The 16,305-nt window shown below is 41.9% G+C and overlaps 1 protein-coding gene across 3 annotated transcripts in view; it reads right to left on the bottom strand.

The window, feature by feature from the left end:
- KANK1 (KN motif and ankyrin repeat domains 1) overlaps positions 1-16,305 on the bottom strand; it is a 129,404-nt gene that overhangs the window by 42,381 nt on the left and 70,718 nt on the right. For all 3 annotated transcript variants that reach the window (XM_048291665.1, XM_048291664.1, XM_048291666.1), the window contains one exon: positions 7,929-8,045. In XM_048291665.1, coding sequence (XP_048147622.1) covers positions 7,929-7,965 — 37 coding nt within the window. In that variant the 5' untranslated portion in view covers positions 7,966-8,045. The remainder of the gene's footprint in view (positions 1-7,928; positions 8,046-16,305) is intronic.

Consider the following 16,305-nt stretch of genomic DNA (forward strand, 5'->3'; position numbering starts at 1 on the left):
TGTCTTTATACTTGTATCATATGCAAATATTAGTCCACTTTTTTCAACCATGGCCATGCACTTTGCTGTATCTTCTTGCACTGTACTTTTTTTTTTGAAAGCTGCACATTCTAGCTTTACCAAGCAGTGTACATGAAGTGTTAAAAATTGACCTATTTGCTAGTATTAGACCTGAAATTCCAGTAACAGCAGCAGAGTTGCACAAGTGTTTCCTTTCTATTATTTGATCTGCAAACCATATGACAGTGCTCCAGGCAGAGAGGTTGGCTGTGTGAAGCAACGGTAGGGAAGGGGCTAGGAGTACATCAACAACATGCCCCTCAGCAGTAAGAGACTACTCTAGACAAGGGATGTCTGGTTTACATAGGGAATACTGTCTGTTCCCAATTATCAGGTAATTTAATCCTCACTCTAATTTGACCAAACCTTCAAACCCAGATATTAAAAAGTACCCCCCTCCACACACTTTCAAACAAATACTGAAGGTCAATACAAAAATACCACAGACAGGTCCTGTATATTGAAGGAAATCAACATATTGTTATAAAGGAAAAAGATACAGGAATATATTAATTTTAAAAAGAGGAGACAATTACATAAACATTAATTACAGTGCAAGATAACTAGGGAGGAGACATTGGGCAAAATAAAGGGATGGACTGTGAGAAGGGGTAAGGGTCACATTACCTACTTCTACAGGTAAGAAGGCTTTGCAAAAGGTAGGGAAGGATGGACAGAAAACATGAAAGAGTATAACTGGATTGCACACTCACCTACCTCTCCAAGCGTCTGAGCATTTAGTTTTGTCGAAGTCTGTGTGAAGAGTCAGATGAAGAAAATTCTCAAGAGACTGAGGATATGCTCTAAAGAGTTTTAGAGTTAGAGAGATAGGGAGCAGGAGAGCCCTTTTTGGACCTGGCTGATCTGCTAATTCCCCCCAGACACCCCAACCTGTATCTCACTGCAGAGGTCAACCACTGCTTTCTGCCAACATAGTAAGTATAATTTCTGGATGAAATCAGAGGAGGCAATGGCAGAAAAAAAACGGGAGGCTGGACACAAGCATGCTTCTGTCCCAAAGCTCAGAGCTGGTTACACTGAGACATCCTGGCAGGAATCTGTACTCTGCTACCCAGGGGAGTCATGTTACCAGAGGAAGGAAATGGAAATACAGCAGCAATGCCAACGTGGGAAGTCGAGTGCTCCCTCACCCCCTAAAAGTGCTGTGAAAACATGATACAGGAAGGGCTGCCCTTCTGTCATCTCTAATACAAAGCCTTACAAATGGCTCAAAAGAGTGGGAGGAGAGAGGTGGCCACTACAAGAAGCTTCCCAAGGACTTCTGCTCCAGTAGTAACGCTTTTGTAAGGAACATATCTAAATGCAGCCACTCAAGTGTTTACAGAAGACGACCAACTGTCATCAGACTATTTTCATCCAAGTCATTTTCCGGAAGGACCCTGTACTTTTAAAAGAAACAAAATACTTTCCCTTCCCACAGGGAGGACATTCATATGCATTATTCATAAATTGCTTTCTGCAGAAGAATCTGGGAAGTGAGGAATACTGTAGAATAGTTTGGGGAAAGATTTACTGAGTTGTGTGTATCTTGAAAGAGGGGGAAGGCAGACAATGAAGAGAGAATAATTTCTCAAGTCTGGAAAAAGTTTATTCTTGGTGTTTTTCCTGTGACAGGTGCCTGCCTACTGGTGCTTGCTCCTTACCCTAACCCCAGCTGACACCAGACAGTGCAAAGCAGTGACTTCCACCACGAGAACTTAGGGGTTTTATCACTTTTAGTCTCCAGTTCAGTAAGGTGGCACGGTACTACAAACAGCAAGACATGCCTGATGAGTCCCTAGAAAACTACTGGCTTTAAAATACAAGAGGAGCACCATGAGCTGCCTCCCAGGGTGTAAAGGGCACATTATTTCCACAGGGAGCAGCAGCAGGCCACAGGAGAACGTCCAGGTGCTGCCCACACAAGTGCATCACAATGGCTCAGAGAAGGAAAGCCTGCATTGCTCCCTGAGCAAGCTTTCATCAGAGAGAATGAACAGTCAGTCCTCTGCCTAGGTGAGATCTAAGAATCTTCTGGGCAGCTGCAGAAGATAATCCAGAACATGACACAACTGTGGTAACCTCTGAAGAAAAGACAGATCAATTAAATCTGTTCCTTTTCTCAACACCGCTTTGGCCTCCTGCAGAGCATCAGCATCTGCATATAATGGCTTTGTATCTTGGACCATCTCTTGCCCATCACAGGTAATTTCCATTTCTAAGGACTGGGCTATCCAGAGCAGACTCCTATGTTCTCAAACTCCCAATGACAATGTATTTACCATATCCTTTCTAACTTCTTCCTGGCCCTTACCTTTCCACCAGAATCCAAAATCAGACCTGTAGCGCATTATTTGGGCAACAAGTCCTGAGTAAAAGAAGATGCATGGTCCCTGGTCCTCTGCAGTCTCATAAAGGCCTTTAGGTTGGCCAAATGTAAGTCAGTGCATTTTTAAGCTTTCTGCCACTGAGGCAAATGCATCCTTGGATTACAGGCATTAACTAGCAGTTGCAGAAACACTTATTAATTCAAGTAAAAAGCTGGCATTCACTGTGAGAGCACGTGCTTCAGCTCCAGCCATCTGTCCTTAAGGCAGATCTGGCATCAGTGAATGTACTACAGCATAGTGATGAAAATTTTGATATGACTTGTGATAGAGATTATGTGAAATCACTGGAGGCTCACTCACCCTTCTCCCCACAGATTTCAGGGTCCCACCCTACCTTGTTTTTAAATACTGAGCACCACCAGAGTGACTCACAGGATCACTTGTGGGTGAGGCAGCAGCCTGGATCCCAGTGACAGCCATCTGCCCATCCCAAAAGCTCAAGATTGCAGGCCAGTTCAGCAGGCTCTCCTGATGGCAAGAGCCTCTCACCAGCTGTCAAAACACACCTTGGGCATATACCCATCTCCATTAACTCCAAAAGTTACTGGAAACAGGCTTGGAGCAGGGAGAATGGTATGTGAGGAATAGGTCTAAATAGTCCCTCAATACACAGTCCTGACTCGAACAAATTACCCTTGCATGGCTGATTTGCTAAAAATACAAACTCACCTGAATCCTGGTCACTTGCATCTGCTAAATTAAGCAAACTCAGAGGCTGCTGAGTGCAGAGCTTGGTGTGTCAGTGGCACTGCAGCGATACCTCAGTGACAGCCATCCTGCAGGAAGCAGCAAGAGAGGCTGGCAGCTGGGCTCTTGGGGCAGGTACCTGCAGTACTCAGAGTAAAGGCTCCAAGCAGACAGACTACTACCTTTCAATCAAACACTTTCAACTGCTGACTTCTTCATGTCTGTAAGTTCCCAGATTGATGGTCTGTAATAAGGAATGGTGGATATTCTGCTAAAGTTAGTAACAGTGGTAATGTTCCGGTGCACAGCATTTTCTGCTTAAGACTATATTTACATTATGAGGTTAGAAATCATGCAAAATTCCTTGCATATTGCCTAATATGAATGAGGAAAATTGAATCAAAGGAGAGACTGTAAGTCAAATAATACAGTAACTGAAAGAAAAGTGTGTCTGCAAATCTTTGGTAAGAGTTGTTACAAATCGATGCGGAGGATGTGTGATAAAAACGTTTGCTCTAAGGAAATGTGTGTTCTATTTATTAGCTTCAATTAAAAGGGTTAATAAGTTAGCTGGGGTTTTCATAATACTTTCCAACAGTTGCTTAAGCATTTATATACCAGCAGATGGAAAACACATTTATTAAACATTTGGTCTTTGAGTCATGCTGACGTTAGTATCTCAAGCAACATTAATTCAGGCAGCAGCTTTTTGTAATGGCCTCATTCTCTGACTAACTGGTGCACAGTTATAACTTCACACAGGAGTCAAGAAAACTGCTCAGATACAAAGAAAATCTGACCAGAAGCCCACAGGGTGCTCCAGAGTAACTGTGCACATATAAAATATGCAGAGAGATGCCAGGCTGCTGCAGAGGAAACAGCGGTCCAAATATGGTCTGTATCTCTCATCAAACCACCTGTGGTCCCAGAGGCCTGGCTTGCTCTAGGGAATGGAGCTGGATGCCCAGGTCAGCTGGGAGTGAAAAGAGTAAACTGGGAGCAAAGACACTTTGACAGCTGCAGACTGGCTATTACAGCAGAAGTTCCTTGCTTTACAGGTGTAAGGACACGAACGGTAAAAATGATGTTCAGGTGCTACAATGCCACTGCTTTAAGAATTGTGCAGGAATCTAAAGCACGGAGAGGAGTTAAACATGCAGGGAAACAGCTCAAATGAATGCGTGCAAGATGTAGCGCTTCTGTGTGTAGAGAAGCATGTTAAAAATGGAATGGGAAGGCGTGAAAAGATAAAGCCATACACTAGACTGAGGAGAAGGCACAGACAGAAGGGAGGAAAGAGAAAGGGTCAGGGAAATCTCCAACACTACGTAGAGAAAACGCTATACATTTGCTTTACTGCAAAAGAAAGGGTTTGTGCAACAGCCTTGCTATACTGACCCCTGCAGCCCATCCTTCTCAAGAAAACTGGAAATGCTTTTTTTAAGTCTGTTATGAAATGACTGACAATTCTGCAGTCTCTGGATACAGAGAATGAGGTGCTTAGGGAAGTCAAATAAAATAGATGTTTTTATTACAGTTAGGGACAAATACAGTTTTTAATCCTTTATCGTTTCTAAATCAGTCTCCTATGTTTGTTTTGCTGCTTCCTTGTTTTCCACATCGGAATAAATAGAATTAGACTGGAAGTTTATTCAGAACTTTCAGAATATGTGTTTTGAAAAAGAGTTTTCACGAACCAGTTGTTAGTGAAAGGAATGAAAATCCATCCAGAACTATTTCCAAACTTCCCTGTAAGTTTTCTGCTTGTGCACTGTACTTTTTGTAGCTGACTGGAAGACACTTCTACAGATACCACTACAGAAATGTTAGCAGAGCCTCATTAAATAGATGAATTATGCGTCAGTCCTAGCACACACAGAAGGTAACAATTACTGGAAGTTTCACCGAGCAGTTAATGGAGACACTAATACTATTTAGAGAAACAACCACCTCATTTATTTTTTTTTTCTTGTACTATGCAAAGAGAAATTAATTTGTATCATGTACCAAACCAGCTGCAAACTCCCAATAGCTCCCCACAGACAGAGGGTATTTCCCAGCTCCTGAGGCAGGTTCTTGGATGACTGCACAACATGCCCTGGACTTGCACTGCACTCCTTAACTCTGGTGAGTTTACTGGACTGAGCAGTGAGCTCACATGCCACCAGGGCAGACTCTAAAGAGCAAACAGTTACGACTATCCAGCACCTGATAAAATAAAGCAAAGTTTTCTCCGAGCACCAATTTATCTATCACTAGTGTCACAGAGGATTCAGCTCTTTTCTGAGCAGACAGCACAGCTTTGACAAAGTCTAGTCCAAAATCACTACGAAGTCACAAAAGTAACTTCCAAAATGGATAAAAATGAACAAATAAGCTTGCAGCCCAAAGAAATACAGTTCACTACAAGACCTCTGTGCAGTGAAGAGTGATAAAACTTTTAAGTCAGCAGCAAAAAAAACTATTGACAAACAGCACTGAAGCATAAACCTGTCTGTCTCTAAACTCTGTCATTTATTCACCACATTTGAGGTTCATCTCTTTACCGAGATAGGCAAGAGACAGAGAAACTTATGATAGGTGCTTTCATTATATCATCACTTGCTTTGTAGTTTATCTCCCATACACACTCACTAAAATATTTACAGCAAATGTACTTCCCATAAATACCCCTTAAAAAAATCTCTATACAAATGCAAAATAGCTAGATCCTTTCCTGGAAATAAGCTCCAAATTCAAGCATTCTCTACAGATTACATCTGCAGCAGCAGTAGTCCATATAGGCTTGTACACTGAAAAAAATTACCGAAATGGCACATAGGCATAATCATTTGATAGTGCAAGTACTCACATTCTCAAGTTAACCAAAGCAAACCAGTGCTTCTTAGTCACTTCATACTTGAATGAAGCTGAACATGTGGTCAGACTTGCCAAAATATTCAAGTAACATAAATGCAGCTTAGTAGTCTCTAACAAGTCTTTCTAGTTCTTTTTCCTGCTGCGGATTGATTCAGAGGGTGCAGAAAACACCACCCCTGAAAGTTTGTCTTTCCACTCTTAGAGCTCCGTGCAATTAAGAAACTTGCTTCAATACCTCCAACGCCCAGATCAGCTCCTGCTCATCCAAAGGCATGCTCTCCCAGGCAGCACAGCAGCACAACAAATCATAGGTATTTGCAGCCCAATATTCTGTCTATTATGAACTGCCGAGGATTTGGAGACACGGGCGTACATAGCTGCGTGTTAGAACGCCAGCCTCAAGGGTTTGCAAAGCCAACAAGTCCTGACAGTTTCTGCAAAATGTTGTCCAATTTAATTCAGAATTAAATACTTGCAATTTATTACAGCGTCTTTCTACAAATAAGGGAACAAACAGCTTTATCCTGCAAGAAGCCTTCTTTGCATAACAATCATGAAACAAAAACTTCATCTTGCATTAACATATCCCCCAGTACAAGCATTTAGATTGTTTTAGACTTACACGTCAGCCCACCAACTTTTTCAATAGACAATTCTACTGCAGGGAGAAAAAAAAATTAGTAAACCGATCAGTAACACTCCATGCCCAATTTTTCTTTCCTTGTAAGCAGAGGAAATTTTTCTGCATGACTTAAGTTAAAGGCATATTACAAAGAAAAGTCAAGTTACATGGGGGGTTTAGGCAGCAAACAGCTACAGTTAAGTCACACAGCAGAGGTTTTGCAGTCCACTTTCTCAAAAGGATTACTGAAGGTTACAAAAGGATATGGTTTCTGTCTTAAAGAATATACTTCTAATTATATAAAAAGGGGGTGGGGGAAGGGAATAGGAATATCTTATTTCAGCAGATTTAACATTGGTGAATTTAACCTTAAATCACCAACTGATAATAGTAATTCCAAAGACTTAATGTAACTTTCACTAGCCTTTAAAAGAAACTTCTTGTTTTGCATAAACTGCACATAATGACACTCCATATTTCAACTGTCCTGCACACAAAATGTTTTAATCCCATGCTCTAATTAGAGTAATTCTACAGTGAGCACAGTGAGCAACCAACAAGCTCCTGCCATGCACTTGAAATTTTCCATGTAATCCTACTGTAGCAGCCTCAGCTTTAGTGGGCTAAAACTGTTTGTGCAGTGATCAGAAGAGGAAAATATTGACATAACCACAGGAGGAACACTGCTGCTGTGCTGTTATCAGTCGTTCTGCAATCTCTGCCCCCTCCTGACCTGCCAGCCCTCCTCAGCAACCTTTGAACATGCCAAGCAATCCATTTCACAGAGTATCACCCAACCAAAACAGACAGTTTGGGAGCTTCTTACAAATAACAAAGAAGTGAACACCTCTTCAGGATATTGCTTGAGAAATGTTTTTATGCTTTGCGGAGAAGCAAGCAACAAAAATTAGACTGACCAGTAAGGGTGACCAGGAAGAGCTGGGTATTTGATGTGCAAGAGTTGGTTAATCTCACAAATTAGTTACAGACACAGGGTAACAGCCACATGATTCTGCAGCAAAGCCCTAGGCCTCCCAGAGTCTAGAGTAAGCCCTGCAGGTCCTTGAGAGCAAAGCACACTGCATGCTGAATGACTGAGTGCCAGCCCTTAAGTCTTCCCAAACAACTTTCCACACTATAAATATTTAAAAGATTATCGGGGTGGGGGATGGGGGGAACAGATGGGCTCTGATCTACCAGGAAACATGTTTTCAGTATTTAAACTGCCATTACTTCCTTTTCCTGCTCGCACAATGTAAGAATTTTTTCAATTAATAATCCAAAGGGGGAAATTGTTCCCATTTAGTTACCTGTAGCACTGCCGTTAGTATTTGCTGGGTAGGCCATGTTTGCTCAGTGACACATCCACAGCTAGGCTGTTTGATGTCATGCAAATGCCATGCATCAAGTCCAACCAGACATGCAACCTGGAACAAACAAGTAAAAAGCAGTTAAAAATATGCAGTTTTAAGAAGTTAGGTACATTAAGGCATTTTTGAGTGTTTAAAGTGTCATCTTCAGTGCAAACTTCAGCACAGCAGTAACATGCTCCTCTTAAATCAGCATCCTAGCTACCACAATCCCCAAAGGTGTCCAAGTGCTTGAAGCTGAACGGTAGTTCTTTGAGAACCTCCAGATCTGTCGTCAGTGAGGATCTAACCAGCTGAATTTGCAATTGGCCTTGTTTTTTTCTGGCCTGCCCTCAACTTTTTTGCAGCTGGTCTTTAAACTCCCCTGTACCATCGCAGATTCCTCACATTTGCTAACATGTGTATAAAGTTTTAGATTACCCAAGATCTTATGTAGGCAGGGTTAGAGGATTTTTTTAGGTGAAGAGCACCTACAGAAGTGCGGTACCAGCGAGTGGGGGACCAGTTGCAATTTCTGAGCTCAGATGTCCCCTAGGGGAGGTGAGGGAAGAAGAACCCTCAGATGCAGCCAGAGCAGGCATCCCCCTGCCTGACAAACCTAGACACTGACACCTACTGTGTGGAAGCTGGCAGGGTGGGGGGGACCAGAGGTGGCACAGATGCTGTCAGGAATGGTGCTTGTCTGACTACTAGACCTCTCCACTGCAAGTTCAGCAGCAACGAGTTCTCCGGGTGTTAGGTTTTCTTCCAACCCACTCATGGCAGATTGAACCAATAAGCAGCGCTTGCCTGAAGCTCAGGCTGCAGGTACAGAAAAAGGGCACATTTGGCTGCTGAGAAGAAGCCAAATGAGAGGTAGAGACCAAATCAGCAGCAGTTCTGTGGCTAGCTGCCTGCTGGCCATCTCTGCAAAGCCAGATTCATTAGCTCTGCAACAGGGCTCCTGGCTCCTCCTTCCCTGCCCACCTTCGGTGCAGTGGGCAGCCTGACTACAACTTTCATGCTTGGAGCAACAGATCTGACTCATATGGGGCTGCAGAGATGCCTCTTCGTGAGTCTGCTGCGAGTTTTCTGCAGTCCAAACAGCATTTCATTTTGTTGACTCAGATAGGTGGAGCTTAGGTGTATGAAGAACACCCTGCTTTGCCGACCCCTGTCTGACTTGGGCTGACAACTCCTCAACAAACTACTAGTCACATTTTTCCAATTATATTTGATTTGGCTCTGACAGTATGTGCAGGGAAGTATTTAAAAGCTAAGCAGATTAGCAAAGTAAAAGAAAATCAAAAATTAATGAGCGCAGGCACCATGTGAATTTGAGTCAAGAGATACACTGACCGATAGAGAAGCTGGCTGTCTTTAGAAGCTGACGGAGCTCCATCACACAAGCTAATACAGCTTCGCTTTCTCCTTCAAGGAACACGTGCACAAATGCCTTCATTTTTAGTACAATCCTGATACCAGTTTCCCAAGAATGCAGAAATATCTTCATTGCAATTCCTCCTCCCCTAGCTCTGCCATATATGCTGGCGTTTACCATCTCTTGTTCAGTGGAGGGCAGGACATGAAGCTGCCATAAAGACTGTGTAAGTGAAAGGCTACAAACAGCAAAATAAAGCAGGAATCCAACACAGGCCATGATGCAGAGAAGTCTATCACAAGATTCCAGGCATAACGATAATTATCAAATTTCTGAAACAATAAAGCATGACAAGAAAAAAACAGAAAAACATTTTGCTGGCAGAGTTTGCAGCCAGGACAGAAGTTTTAGATCTGTGAACTTTTAGGAAAATATTATCTACTTCCTTTCAAACAGAGATATTTTAAAGCATCACTCCCATCTCTGCTTGCTCTAAGGATATAAAGTTATGCTTTAAGCTGAAGACAGGCAATTTTTACTGAGTCACAATGAATGCTTACTAGAAAATTATCATCAGTCTCCATGTGAAGTTGCTCAGGACAGCCACTGTCTCAGGGCAGGCTGCACTTAGCAGGGCATCAGAGTCTACCAGCAGTGTATCCTGGTAAAGATAACTGATTTACCCACTTCTAATTTGTTCAGCATAGCTCTTTGCTTTTTCAGGAGCATTAACAACAGGTGTGCTTCCCTGCTTTCATTATATACACTGTACAAGGGGAGATCTGAGAGCATGCACCCATGGGTAAGAGGGGATCCTGAGCGGGGACACACCTCTTTTATGTGCAATGCAGTCCCAAATATGAGTGGGTCAACCACAAAAATGAGGCCCGACTGTGGCATGCCTCATCATGGGTTTAAAAGTAAAATCTGTTAAAAACACTGGTCACCATTCACAGGCCCACATGAGGAGAGCTTCCCAATAGCAAGAAACAAATGTAATTGAGGTGAGAATTGACATAAAGTTAATAAAAACAGTGCTGAAAGTCTAAACAAGGCCAAGATCTACATTTTGTTGTGGCTTGAAGAGATGTAATTGACCTGTTACAAACTGCCTTTGGGTATGCTTCTATTAGTTTCAAAGCTATGCAGGCTTGAGTACCTCAAGCAAGCTCACTTGCTGCTTCTGAGTTTAAGTGAAGATTAATTAAATTATTCAGGAAGCATATTGAGCCCAACAGATAGAAAGAAAAAAGAGAGAAAAAACACAGGATCTAATAATTTGTTAGCTAAGTGGAAGGATTTATAATTGATTCCTTTCTTTTCTTTTTTTTTTTTAAGATTAAATGTAACAGGAATTGACAATCTGCCTATTAAACAGCTCTTTAAGTACAGAAAAAAAATCTGATCTCGCTCAGCAAACTCATGAAGGAAGGGAATTTTGTTAAAATGTGCTTTGAGCCATACATTGGGAAGTGTATTTCTGAAACAGCAACAACACATACATGGATTATTTTTAGAATGGTGCCACATGTGATTCCCCAGCTGCACACACCCCAGAAGCTGCATTTGGACACAAGTCTCTCATGTGGGCGAGGCGCAGGACAATACCGGAGCCCAGCTAGAATACTGAGAGGAGGAAAACAGCCTCCTCTACAGCAAAGCATATTCTCTCTGGTAGAGACATCTTACACAAGAAAATTAGTAGAGGAGCTTATATATTCCTTTCCCAACTCTTCAGCTCTTTGCTCATGTGTTTTTACATGCTCAACCCATGCTTGCCTGTGAATACTGTGATTTACAGATCCTAGGGCAAATGCAAAACAAGCAGAGACTAGCCACATGAAGAATTATTGCTCAATGAAGCAGTTGTTTAAAGTGTTTTGCATTAGATATTCAAACTCTCTTCTGCCCTGAGGTTCAATAGCAGAAAACTTAAACACACATGATCCTCAGTTTCTACAAACGTTCATGACACCCCAGCATTTACAGGTTTTTCCAGAATGGTGATTATTTAGGCAGAACATAAAGCCTATGTCCTAATCCTGTCCTAGTCACAAGGGAAAAGAACCGTGCTCCTCTTTTGTGCTGCATGTAGCCAGGTCACCGACAGCTATTCTAGTGTTTCAGCACTAGAAGTATCTGAGTACGTATAGATCAGTTCTGGCATCCATACAGCAGAACTACAGAAATGTAGTAGCCTCAAGAGGCACAGACCTTGCAGAAAATCCAGGCTCACACTTCAGTCTGATGTTTGCAGGAGACACTTAAGATAGAAAACAGTTGAGGTTTGGTCTAAGAGCAGCTGTAGAATAGCATGTTGGCAACACAGTAATTAGAGGAGAAATATAACTCAGCTCTTAACTCAGAAAAGCAACCCTGAAAGTCCTCCTGTCCAGGGCTGAGGTCACATGTGGGAAATGGTGATGGGCACACGCTGGTTTGTGGGATTCAACAGGACAGATTTTGGCTTCCCAGGCAAGGAGGCTCTAGGCTAAATAGATAGGTATGTAACTTCTTTTTTCTCATGGCATGCAGATTCATAAGAGCAAACAGTCACATCAACCACTCCAAGCAAGCTCCAGATCAACACTGTATTTTGAACCACTCACAGGGTGAATGTAGCTCAGACTACAATTCTGTTGTTTAAGATCTGGATCAGAACTGTGAAGGATTCAAAGCTACTGGCTCCCAGTTGTTCAGATGGATTCAGTCAGGGGATGGTTCCAGGAGAAAAACCAGCTCTGCAATCCTATCCAGCAAGTGCAAAGAGGTGATTAAATGGCTTAGCGTAGAGGGGTTTGACAGAGCAAGTCGACCCATGAGATGCAATACTCAAGAAGAACTGGTACTGCTCCATTCCTGCTATACATCAGTGCCAACAAGACTTCTACCTGAGACTTCCCTCTCACATGTGGGTCGTTCTAGCAGTAGAACTTGCCCAGTTTCATTCTGCAAGACTCTGATAACATTTGCAAACAAGAGCCAAGATACATGCAAAACCCATCTAAAAACATAGATGGTAATTTCTCTAACTGCAAGAAGAAATTGGCACTGGGAATCCCTCCTGCTCAGCTGGAGTGGTGAGCACTTTTCAAACTTGTGCTTCTCTACAGGAAACAGGAATGTCTGCAACCTGTATGTACCAAGTATGCCAGGTGCAATTTAAATGAAGCAAGGTCTGTTGCCAACAACAGCAAAGGAGAAAGTATGTGGGGAGTTGCTCTGTGGTTGGTATCTACCCTGGGATAATGACTGTATCCCTGATACTTTCTTTTCAATCTCACTCCTACTTTGGTTGTGTTCTTCTTACCCTTATATTTATCAACATGAGTGGCCAATAAATTGAAAGGCGACATTTGTAAGGGAGAAATATCTTTTTTTGTAGATGCTATTTTAGAATTAAAGATAAAGAACAAGTAAGAATGCAGGCATATGAAGATTTTTTTTCAGGTCAGACACAATAATCAACTTTGAGATAAGGGTTGTGAACGATTTTAAATTTCACTTAATTATTTAATCATGTAACAATTCACCCATTCATATACTTTCCACAGCAAATGTCTTTCTAATGTTGCATCCAAATCACAAGCAAAATTATGCAAGTTGCTGTTCAAGTCTCACTAACTGAACAAAATAAATCAGTAGCTAGGCCACCCTAAAATGCAGAACGAAAAATCCCCTGGGACCAGTGTTTCCTGCAGCATCTCTCAGGCTGCAGTCAGCTGTGATTCAGTCTCTCCATCACAAGATACAGAGATGATTCTTACTATATGCAGTGTGACAGGTAATTTATTTTGGACAATATTTAAGTAGTCAACCAAAAGAAGTCACCTCTCACTATGGGTTTTTTTCTGCAGAATCTGCAGTAGGATGAGAGCAAAAGAAGCCTTGTAAATCCTTTCAACAAGCAAGTTAATTAAGGAGATATGGCTACGGTCAGCATGAATTTACCTGCCTGCTTTCCTTACTCCATCCACTTTTGGAACTGGTCTGTAAAAAAGGTCTTTCTTTACAGCAGAGCTCCAGGCAAAAGCTGAGCTAAGCTCTGTTAAGAAGAGAGTGATGGCTCAGAAACTCTGGGACCTGAGTCAGCAAGCTGAAGAACAGTCAGAGTGCTCCCAGCCAGGGCAAATGCTTCCCTTCTGTCAAAAACAACAACAACAAAAAAATCAGACCCAACTCTAAGCTTTGTTGCTTTTGAACCCTGAAGTCCCAGCTAGTGCAATGTCAGGCTCCAATTCTCAAGCTATGTTGGAAATCAACATAAATCAGTTTCATGGGATTCCCTCAGTTGTCTTCTCCCCCAGCCCCCCAGCCTCTATCTCAAGCAGAGTTGCATTAAGCTTCTCTGCCCACCTTGTTATTGCAGGAAGTGGAGAATAAATGTGCAACCTTCAGTAATGTAGGGGTCTGAGAGGTTTTCTTCTGCATACTTGAAAGTGATCTTCTCGTCTCCTGAGTGGAGCTTCCACAAAGCTTCTGCTTCACTCTCCCAAGCCACCTACCTGCTGCACAGGAGCAGGGCTTTACTGGGCAGCTTTCAGTACAGAAAAAGCCTCAGAAAATGGATAAACATGGAAATATTTCCAAGGCACTGGATCCTTCTCGCTATTCGAAATAACCCAGCAATTTTCTGAATTTCTACAAGTATTGCTTTGTCACATTTGCTACTGATAGCAGAAATGGTCTACCATCAGCTGCTGGGTTTTAGTTTCCCTTCCACATGGAGTTATCCCAGTAGTGTCTGGAGGATTCAGAAGAGAAAGCAGCCATTCTACACAAGCCACTCATTGACTTGCTGGGGAAAGAAAGAGAAAAAGTGAAAGGATTTCAAAATAGTACCCAGCAGAAATAAACATAATAAGCATTCTATAGAGGCAGACAAATGATCCATCCAGACTATCTTGTTTTCAATAGTAGCAACAAGAGATACTATTTAAGGCTAATACAAGTGCCTGATGATGAGTCCATGCTTCTGTATTCTACCAGCATCAACAATTATTGGATTTGGAATATTTAAAGGTATGTCCTTAGTATGCCATTTTAATATTCACATAAATTGCCTATGAATTTGACTCTTTCTGACCCTGCTGCTGCCACAAGCTTCTGCTGCCTTGTGGGACAGGAAGTCCCAGGCTGTCAATACCCACTGCGTACTTTTATGTTATTTTAAACTGATGTTTGAGAAATTTTACTGCTACCAAATTCTTGCATTGCAGGACTTGGTCAAAATCAGTGCAGATTCAGCTTATCCACACCCTTTGTGATTTTATAAACTATAATCTTCTCTCCCAGCTCATAAGCAACACAATCCCCAGCTCAATTTTAGTTGCCCTTTCTGTACCTTTTCATGTACAAGTCACCATGTGGAAAATCCTGGTCATGAACAGCATCTTACTAAAAAGTTGTCTGCAAGAACAATCTTTCAAAATGGTTTAAAGTACATTAAATTTTGTTAGTGTAACCACGCTTGGCTGTAACAACTAGCTAGTGTGTGGGAAGGAAAACCTCAGTTCTAGTAATTCTTGTTAAGGAGTTAAGACAAACAGAACTTACCTGCAAGTACAAGCAGCTTTCCCTAGTATGGGCCAGAGGCTGGACACAGCCCTCCCAAGTATCCGAAAAGACAGGTCAGCCAAGTGGACTTTTGGTGACCATACCTGTTCTCAGAGATCCTGCAGACTCACTGTCAGCCAGAAGTGGCAGCTCTTGCTATTTTCTTACTATCAGGATCACCATTCATTAGTAAAAGGAAATCATTATATGGATTCTGTAAATCATAGTTGGCATGCCTTTGTCACTTGTAATAAGGAGGACATCCTGTCCATACAAAACTGGGCTACAGTCTGAGGACTTGGTGCTCCTTGTCTAATATGCACGAGCATGATCTTCACTCACGTGATCTGAGCCTAAACACAAACATGTATGCTCGGATGACACCCATGACACAGTGCTGCAAGGCCCCCCACACCCTATGAGCATTCTCAGACCACCCATCTCTTCTGGAAATTATTCCTGACAACATCATTGTCATCATATTACATTATGGAAGAAAAAAAAACACCTTCAGAAGACTGCATGGTTCTGCAACTCAGAAACCAATTTCTGTTTATATTAGAGAAAAAAAAATCAACTAAAAAAAGAAAGGCAATCCAAGGAAGAAAAAAACAACTTTTTTTTTTATACCTGAAATTCCTAATGGATGATGTAGAAGACACTCCCTTTTATTTATGCCAGTGAATAATGAGTTACATAAAAGTACATTAATTCAAGCCAGTATGATATTGCTATGGGTTGTAATGCTTGCTGTGACAGGGAGCCCAAAGGACGCAACTAGCCTATCCGCATTTTTCTTGCAGAAAAGCAGGAGGGATGAGACTTCCATGGCTTCAAATAGTTCAGTCTGATCATTCTCCAAGAGGGAAATGAAACGTGTGCTGAGTGGCATTTTTATCTGCTCTGACAAAGACTGAAAACCAGCATGAATAACAAAAAGGCTTCCAAAAAGTTGGGAGAGAAATGAATGCATGTTGGGGATGATGCATGCATGCCAGTTGCAGTATACCTGTGGCCTCCCAGAGCTGACAATCCTGGAATTGCTCTGTCTGGGACAAGAAACAGTTCCACTTTCTTCTCTACAGCATGTATATAAACTACCTGTCACATTTGTTCACTCAGTGGGGCAGGACAAAACACAGCATCCCTTCCACTCTATCTTTAAACATTACAAGTTGTACAACAGTTGGAAAAACACATATGCAGATCCCCATAATTTAAAATTAATTCACTTATTCAAAGAGAATTTACAGGTAGACAAAGTTGAAGGCTGAGATGAGCAAACCAATCAAGGATGTTTATGAAATGGACTGTGATCTTGTTTAGACTTTGCATCTAAGACAAAACTGCAAGGATTTTAAGGCACAAACTCTGATAAATAGACAAATCTAACTCTTCTGT

Source organism: Corvus hawaiiensis, chromosome Z (genome assembly GCF_020740725.1).
Source record: "Corvus hawaiiensis isolate bCorHaw1 chromosome Z, bCorHaw1.pri.cur, whole genome shotgun sequence".
Lineage (NCBI taxonomy): Eukaryota > Metazoa > Chordata > Aves > Passeriformes > Corvidae > Corvus > Corvus hawaiiensis.